This window comes from Copadichromis virginalis, linkage group LG10 (genome assembly GCF_057382275.1).
Source record: "Copadichromis virginalis isolate Kocher_CV1m ecotype Utaka linkage group LG10, C_Virginalis_male_GT1.1, whole genome shotgun sequence".
NCBI lineage: Eukaryota > Metazoa > Chordata > Actinopteri > Cichliformes > Cichlidae > Copadichromis > Copadichromis virginalis.
This window is the reverse complement of record NC_140627.1, coordinates 30,849,833-30,858,719: the sequence shown is the minus strand read 5'-3', so window position 1 is coordinate 30,858,719 and position 8,887 is coordinate 30,849,833. Positions and strand designations below refer to the sequence as shown.

Below are 8,887 nucleotides of genomic sequence, written 5' to 3'. Positions count from 1 at the left end.
TTACCAAAATGATGAATGATGAGCAGTCAAAACCTTTGGCCTATGTAGTCCAAATCAAGGCACGGCATGTGAAGGAGTCTGTTGTTCCTCAGGTTTTTATTCATTTGTGAGGTTTTGTCTCCCTCCAGCGGTCAAATGTGGAACTGTACCGTGTTGATGCGAACAATTCTGTCCTCACTCTGTCCTCATGTAGCTTAAATGCTGTTTAAGCTCCCGAGAGCACGCCGCTACAAACTAGTCTTTTAATATTGACCTTTGATGGTTTGTTTGAAGAGGTAAACGAGTAACTGTGACGATATGCAAATTAGTAACAATGTCTCCTTCGTATCACGAATCCAAAGAACGCAAACGATTCAAAGCCAGACTTAACGAAAGTGGGGTTCCCCCTTCAATTTCGCATACACTTACTTCGTGTGATAGAAGTGGTGACTCGTCAAAAATCAATAAAACTTTAACATTACGAAAGAAAAACTGATTTCGAAAGTGTGACGTGTCGTCAAAAGCCCCTTTAACTGGCAGCAACGCCACCTTTAACTCCGATTCATAGTAGAAAACATCTGACGCCGAACGATACAGGAAGAACTGGGCTGCAAAATTGAAGTTGGTCAGAGCCAATGGAAATGTCACTTTTTGTACATTAAGCCCGCCTTTGTACGAAATGAGCCAATGGGCGCTCAGTATGGGAACTTCCGCCCCATAGACAGAGCATGTTCCATTGTAGGATCTCCTCGAAAGAGTGCCGTAATCGTTAGAGGTGCACGTCGTTAAATGTGTAATTTAGTCAAAGTTGGTTAGAAAGCTGTAGCCGCCAGTGTTTTTATAGCTCGGAGTTGTTGTCGTACGCGCAGAAGCGACGGCTGGTTACAGGGACGAACTGCGGCGCTCTCACCGAAGGAATTCCTGCATCAGCGGCAGCTCATCCACCTTGCTGCACCGCTAGCACAGGAGCTAGCCAGTGTAAGCAGAGACTGACGGCGCCAGTCTGCCGGAGATATATACGAATATGTCTTCAACCTATGGCAGCGATCGTGTTTTTAAATAACTTACAAGTCGGCATCAAAACATCAGGGGCTGTTAAATTTACATTGTAGCCACTTAGCCAAGGTAGCTCGCTAGCTAACGTTGCCAGAATTGTCTTTCATAAAAGGGCAACGGGTGAACAGGAGACTAAGTGTCCCACCTGACGCTGTTTGTTTTTTGTTGGCGCTCCTTTTTTTTAAATTGTTGAGGTTAAAGCAGGCACATCGTCACAAGTACAGAATGAATGGGTTCAGCACAGAGGAAGATAGCCACGACGGACCGCCTGCTCCGCCGTTTTACGGTCAGAGCTGCTGCCTGATCGAGGACGGAGAACGCTGCGGCCGGTCTGCTGGAAACGCCTCCTTCAGCAAGAGAATCCAGAAGAGCATATCACAGAAGAAGCTCAAACTGGACATCGACAAGAGTGTAAGACAAAGCATGTTATTGCGTATTTTAAAGTCTTGAACAGAGTGCGGGGGTGGCTGAAAGTTAGTGGAATCTGAACAGCTGTCAGCTAATGCTAGTTAGCCGGTTAGCGTCAGTTATTGTGACCACAGAGCTTTCCGGTCCTGCTGGAGGTAAAGTTAGCAGACTGTGGTGGTCCTGCTTGCTGAGAGATTTAGCTGTCATGCTAACGTTAGCTGTGCTCGTTACTTGAGCGTCGTGTGGGATAGCAGTGTCCCGAACTCAGAGCTTTCTGTCGTCGCAACAGTTTTCTCCAACACGCCCCCGCCGCTGCTCATAAAATGGCTGTTGCCAGGGAAGCTGCTAAATGTCAGTCCAGTTATAGCAACAGTCGAGTTTTAATGCCGGCTGTCGACAATTGTTAAAGTTAAACTCCACACCGCATCGCTACCGTGTGTCTGCTGAAGAGCTTTGCAGCGACTTGGCTTCTTTTATGGCAGTTATTTAATGGCACGCGCTGTCTGATACGCATTTATTACAGCTGATTGTGCCAGCAGTTATCACGTGGTCTGTGTGAGCCCACAGTGAGAGAGACACTTGTTGAGACGTGAAGCAGAGACTTTTCTTAGAAGTTCTCTTTTCATATTTTGCTTATATTTAGCAACAGACAGCACTTTACTCGGAGTGAGCAGACATTATAGGAAGATACTTTATTGGAATTATTGGGAAATTGTTGTTACAGCACCAGGATAATCAATAAAAATTGTAGGGTCCATGTTAAAGTAAAAGTGCCTCAGGCCATAGTGAGGGCCTCATACTTTGAGACAGTAACTGTTCCCAGCCCCAGTTTTGTCAATTTTTTGCACAAAGATGTCTGGGAATAAGACCACTGAAACTCAATATTGTTGGGGCTGACAGGCTGCCTTGTAGTTCCACAAACACTGGTTTTGTTTACTGTGTCTGGGAACAAAAACAAAAGCATTCATTAGCCCAGAGCCACATTTTTAAACAAAACAAAAAAGGGTTATCTAACAGAGTGACAAAACGGAGAAAATCAGCAGATTGGCACATTTGAAGAGAACGCAGTCAAGCTTTTGAGTATGCCCCACTTTAAAAGCTGGAGAAAGTTTTATCAGTTATTAACAAAAACAGCAAATCTGGATCAAAGCGAAATTCCAGTAATAACAATGGCAAACTCTTTTATTTTCATTACAGAAATGAGATTGTGTATATTCTTCCTTTTAGTCAGATTCCCTCACGCTTTGAGAAACACTTTGGTTCAAACAGTTGGCGAATGAGCAGCTCATGAATAGTGTTCGCGTTACAGCAGCTGCTGAATAACACAAACATGGCAGGTTTACATAGCGTCCTTGTGTGATCTGCTGTGCAGTTTGTCCACAACACTGAAAAAGATTAAGAAGAACCTACGGGCCCCAGTTTTGCCCCGTTATGCACAGCAGTGTCATATCCACGAGTGTACAGGTGTCTGTTGTTGCTGCATTAAGCCACTCTGCATGCTTTGCTCCTCATTGTGTCCACTCTCGTTTGTGTCCTGTGTGTTTCCTACAAAGTGGTGGCCGTGGGCATGTTGGTGATTTGTTACACCCACGTGTCAGCTCAGGGAATGAGCTTCTATTCGTTTGTGTTCGTGTGTTAACTCTCCTAGTTTATTCATGACATGCAGGGACTCGAGTGACACGTCATACAGTGAAAGTGTGGCCTTGAGGAGTTACGTGCTTATGATCACACAGAGATACAGGGATTGTTGCATTAGAGGCTTTCAGCTGAGACAACACATGGAAGACGAGCAGAGCGTAGAGTCACAGTTTCAGTGTGGAGGTCTTTAATGAGACACTTCCTGTTTTGAGTGACACATTTTGGATGATTTCTGCGTGGCTGCAAACAAGAGGTTTAAAGTAGAACAGCAAAAACAGAAGTGTTGTTTTGGTTGACATTAAAGCAGAAGCTTGAGAATGATTTTGAAAAACTGTATTAAACAATCTGGAAATGACCAGTGAGACTGGTGAACCTAAAGCTTTGCATTAATGGAATTCTCCCATCTGTTCCCACAGGTGCGACATCTCTACATCTGTGACTTTCACAAGAATTTCATTCAGAGTGTTCGCAACAAGAGGAAGAGGAAGACCAGCGATGATGGAGGGGAATCCCCAGATCATGATGTGGAGGTGCCCGAGGTAACAGGGAGTGAAACGTTAATCATTATAATGATGCTGAAGCTCTGTTGTCCAAGTATTCAAGTTTCTTTCCTTGCTTTCGATGTTTTCCACGTACCTCATGTTTAAAAGCTTGGCTTGTTTTGTTTCTCTAAGCAGTCCATGGTGAACTTTGAGGAATGCTTTGGATGATTTCCCTGCACTAGTTTTCACTTTCTTTACTGACTTTGCAGAACTGATGTATACATCGTAAACATTCTAAGCTTGATTTAAAAAAAAAAAAAAAAACCCTCAGTTATAATTTATCCACATCAACATTCGTCTCCAGAAGAACTCTGGTTTATCCAGATGTTGCTTTGCATACTTTAGGAACATTGCCCTCTGTGTTTGCAGCAATTCTTCCTGCTTTGCAAGCAGGCAGCCCTTTAATATTGTTTATAAACTCCCAGTTTTTTAGGCATCAGTTAGAGAGTGGAAGGGATTGGCAGGAGTATGCTAGCTCCCCTGAGCCTCTGTTTGTCTCTCAAACCAAAGATTGCCATCTAAGGTGAATGTGTTAATCACTCACATAAGACTGGATGGTGTGACTACAAATTAGTATCACTGTTTTCATTAAGATTCAAGTGGCTTTGTGTATGTCACTATATTGTTTACAATGTGTTACTTTTTGTCAGAAGCACATACAATATATAGTAACTTTTTAAAGTTATAATTGAAAAAAGAATCACTTCTGTTAAGCAAAATTAAATGCTTACATATGGCTCGTTAATGTTTGTGCAGCAGATTTAAAGTGAACCTTTAAACAAACGTTATTTCTCTCTGAGTAAAAACACCTAAGTCTTTTTCTTTGCCTCACCTGATTCCATGTCACTGTGTGGGTGGAGCTTTCTTGGTGTGGATGGGTAATATTTATCCTGTATTAACTTTTGGGTTGTGTAATGAGAGCTGTGGGTTCACAGTTAGTCCCCTCTCATTGTGCTCAACAGCACTCCTCGTGGCCTGTAATGATACATTTAAACTGCTTGAAACCCCACAGTGGATGTTTCTCTGTTCCCCAGTGCAGCCATATTTGAGAAGGCAGCACTAAGCTCAGACCACGTTTGGATTGCCACAATTTCCTTCTTTAAGAAAAATAAATCTGTTCTGGATTTACTTGTTTTCATGTATTTTCATGCTGCATTGACCCACTTTCTCTCTGTGCATCATTAAAGTTTCAGCTCCTTTAAAAGCTGAAAAAGAGGCAGAAGCCACTGGGAGCCTTGCATAAACCATGGAAAGCAAGATTAAAAAAAAACCCCAAAAAGCTCATCACTTTGAACCCACTCACTGAGTCCCTGCTTCTCTTGGTGATTTCAGGTGGACCTTTTCCAGCTGCAAGTGAACACGTTGAGACGCTACAAGCGACACTACAAGCTCCAGACCAGGCCCGGCCTCAACAAGGCCCAGCTGGCAGAGGTAACAGCAGATGCTGCTTTTCATTTAGGGTGTTGTGTACCCTAACTCTTTCATCAGGGAGACTACCGTGAGAGTGGATTTGTGTTTTTTAATCCAGTACATCTCACTAATTTTTCTTTTTTTTTCTTTTCTTTGGGAATGTTGATCACTGAGCTGCTCTCATTAGTGTATGCTGCTGTGATATAGGAAGTGTTGGCGCTCCCATTCAGCTGTAATGGCAAATTGTTAGACTGATTTCCCAAATCGACAGGTGGACTCGGTGCAGCCAGCTCCGCCCTCGTCCTTATAATTACCTTCTGTGCTTTGCGCTCCCGGTCATCCTGAGATGGGGTCAGCTGGGGTCGCATGTGGTGTTGGGCTAACAGTGGGAATGAATGAAATCAAACTGGGCTGTAAGTTGGATGTTTCCCCAGGCTTTTAGTCACATTCAAACCCTCCTATTAATGAGCCTACCACATCATTAATAAAACACCAGTCAACAGCCCCACAACCAGTTACAGCTGTCCTGTGTTCAGCCGTGTTCAGGAGAACCATAGCAATGTGAGAGGCTGTGCAGAGGATGTTTGGCTCTGTAAAAGTCGAGGTAAAGAACACAAATGGCTATTTTTCAGTGTTTAGTTTAGGCCCGGTGCTTTTGGTGATCGACACTTTCAGTGCAGACACCGCAAGGACTATTTCCAGTAATTATAAATTCACTGGAGCCAGCTTTGTACTGTAGTGTTGTTTTCACTCTGTAAAATGTTTTTGTTCCCTGAGCTATAAATTCAACTCCATTTGCTTTTGCTTGATGCATCACTTGGCCCTCTGTGCAAATGAATAACCAAGAAGAGGTTAAAAGCACCAACTCTTCTTAAAGCAAGGATTGTAGGTGTCCAGAGGGCACCTACAATGTTTGTAAGAGGTGTGTTTACATAGTTTTAAACAACTTATTAGTCAAAGCTGATTAAGAGGAATCACGGGGTTGCTTTTTAAAGAAGTATGAAAGTCGCTCTCATTTTTTGGACAACAATGGAGCATTTCTCAAATAATAACTCCCAAAAAAGCTGCTCATTATCATGTGACTGACTCATATAAACATCATATCAGAGGAGGGGCCAACTTAGAAGTGATCAACTTTTAAAGTTTCTCCAAATCTGGCTCTAGGGAAACCAGTGCGAGATATGGAAAAGTTAAATTTTTCACAATTGCAGAAAAATGAGAAACCGTGTCGCCATGTTCTCATTTACAAATATCGCAAACTAATCTGGATCCAGATTTCTTTCTGGGGATTTAATTTAATGGTGTGAAGGAAGATTTCAGCAGTCAGGTATGCAGTCTCAGTCTTTTCGCTTACCAACCCTGAAACAAACGATGTATATCGCTTTTCTTTTAACCGCTTCCCTCTTTCTCTCCCTTCTGCAGACGGTGAGCCGTCACTTCCGGAATATTCCAGTGAACGAGAAGGAGACGCTGACCTACTTTATTTACATGGTGAAGAGCAGCAAGAGCCGCTTGGACCAGAAAGGGGACGGTGGCAAACCCCTGGACTAAACTTCCCCCACAACAATCACAGCGGCAGCTACAACCACAACAACAACAACTGTAGCTACAGACAAAACCTGGACTTCAGTAACGGCTCCTCTGCACCCTCCTGCTCCCCTCTGAGAACAGGACACGAACTGCTGTTGTCCTTAAAGGACTCAAAACAGAAATCCAGGGTGAGATGAGTTCATTTTGGCTTTTTGGCCCTCTTCACAGAAATCCAGTCTCTCCCTTTTGACTTGGCCCTCTCCAAGGTATTCCCTGATTTACGAAAGCCAGGACCATAAAGACTGCTGATTACAAGGACTCACTCTGCAGAGTTTTATGTCGTCATACTGTAACACAACTGTGTCTATATGTACAAAAGAACAGCGTCCGACTCAAGCGACTCAGCTGAATGCAGTATCCTGCCTTAAGAGTCAAAAAAATAACAAAACAACTTTTGGTAATTTTGGTTTTCTTTGCCAAGTTGACTGTTAAACACGCTCACAGTGAGGAATGCTTGTGCCAAACGGGACTGCGAGATGGAGCTGAATGATGCGATGATAAGTGGGATTTTTCCCTCTTTCTTCATACGTGACTGTTGGAAAAGAAATGCCACCCTGGTCTGAAGTCACATCCAGAACATTAAGGCTCAGGTTCACTCTTTAAAAGCTGCAAATGGTGAAGATAATGATTATAAATGTTGTGTAAAACATTAAAGGAAGAAGAACCGAGTAAGGATGTGATACGTTGTGACTCAGTCTATTTGTTAGTGGTTTCTTTTTTTTCTTTTTCTTTTGAACCTGTGAACATACACATGCTGATTTCTTTATTTCTGTAACCCAGTTTAAGTTTAAGTAAGCTTTAGTTCAGCCTTAATTCCACAAGTTGTTCAAAGGTTGTGTCTGGTTGCATATATCATTTCTATTTTCTTTTTTCCTTCCACATTAAGTGAAAGCTGTTTCGCATGAATGGTCGGGCTGTATTGTGCTGCCATCCGACGGTGTTTACAGCGGATAAAATCTCTGCTCTTAATTTCATTCCTCCAAAGTGGGCTGACAGGTTAGCCTGGTGAAAGTGGGAGAAAAAAATTAATGTTCTTCTTTTATTCACAATTTTGAATATGTGTTACATGTGGATGCCCTTCTTCCGTATCGGCGGGTGAGATTTAAAAACTTAAAACAAACCTTTTCATAGTGGTGAACCTGCTGCTGCTGCTTCAGTCCAGCACGATTCATTTGGCAGTAAAACGGCATCAAACAGCAACATGTTTTTTCTCTGTATAGACTCAGTTATTTACATTTAAAGCAGAAGAAATAATACGTTTGGCTTTTTGTTTAATTTTTTTAACTTTTGTTCAGTTCCTTTTTTTTCCCTTCTGGTTTTTTTTTTTTTTTAAGCTGCCTGAAGTGATGGGAAATGAGTGGGAGCTGTTGGGTTGCTAGCCACCGTTAACCACCTGTTGATGTGTTTAAAAACACTTAATGTGATAAAGCAAACGCGCTGCTGACGACCTATAAGTTTATTTAAAAATTTTTAAAGCACTGCTGCAACCTCCAGGTGACGGACATCTTTGCTGTTTTACAGACACATCCTCTTTGTCTTTTATGGTGGCGGAGGCACGGATCGTACGTGCACTTTGGATAATTGTGCGCACGATTTGTGTCAGATTTGTCCTTTTCTCTCTCCCTCGCGCTCTTTTTTTAAGTGTCACATTTTTAAATTTTGCTTGTAGGTTTGTTAGTGTCATGTAGGTAACATCCATCTTTATTAATGTGTAGGTCATGCCACGTTAACCTAATTGTTGTATTAGGAAAAAGAAACATATTTAAGTATGACTGCTTGTTGCTCCTATTAATATAAATAAATGTATTGTACAGGAAGAAGAAAAAGCCTCATCTCTGCTCTTTTAACATGTTGTGACCAGAGGTCAATAACACCAGACTAATTATACAATAGAACCAGCGATGTGCTTTAAGTGTTTTCTATGTAAAGATTATACTTTGTACTCCATGCCACTTATTTTAAAAAGTACAATCTAGAAATACCTTATGCTCTGTCACTAAAGATGAAGCAGAACATGTAAGTAATGCATCGCTGGACAGCTGGAGATAATATTTTTAAATAAAGTTATATACACATTATGCTTCAGTGGTTTAATGTATGATCCTATATGATAAGTTCTTATAGTACTTTAGCATCAAAGTATTTTAAGTTTATTAGGACTGATGTTTAAACTGTATTGGAGCTCTTCATTTAATGCTTTCTAACAGATTGGCACTGTATTTTTATTTTTTTAAACGAAATACACTGGAGATTCAGAGGCCTTG

At 41.8% G+C, this 8,887-nt stretch overlaps 1 protein-coding gene across 1 annotated transcript; it reads left to right on the top strand.

Moving 5' to 3' along the window:
* Positions 1-557: 557 nt before the first annotated feature.
* Positions 558-8,139, top strand: sap30l (sap30-like). Its single transcript, XM_085471038.1, has 5 exons — positions 558-1,104; positions 1,230-1,446; positions 3,498-3,620; positions 4,956-5,054; positions 6,456-8,139. Exons 2-5 carry the CDS (start codon positions 1,261-1,263, stop codon positions 6,582-6,584), a joined length of 537 nt encoding a protein of 178 aa, XP_085327164.1. The 5' UTR covers positions 558-1,104; positions 1,230-1,260; the 3' UTR covers positions 6,585-8,139.
* Positions 8,140-8,887: the final 748 nt, after the last annotated feature.

Coding starts and splice junctions, on each gene's coding strand:
- sap30l (XM_085471038.1), top strand. CDS start 1,261: ATGAATGGGTTCAGCACAGAGGAAGATAGCCACGACGGACCGCCTGCT. Junction 1,447..3,497: donor AACTGGACATCGACAAGAGT/GTAAGACAAAGC, acceptor CTGTTCCCACAG/GTGCGACATCTCTACATCTG. Junction 3,621..4,955: donor ATGATGTGGAGGTGCCCGAG/GTAACAGGGAGT, acceptor TGGTGATTTCAG/GTGGACCTTTTCCAGCTGCA.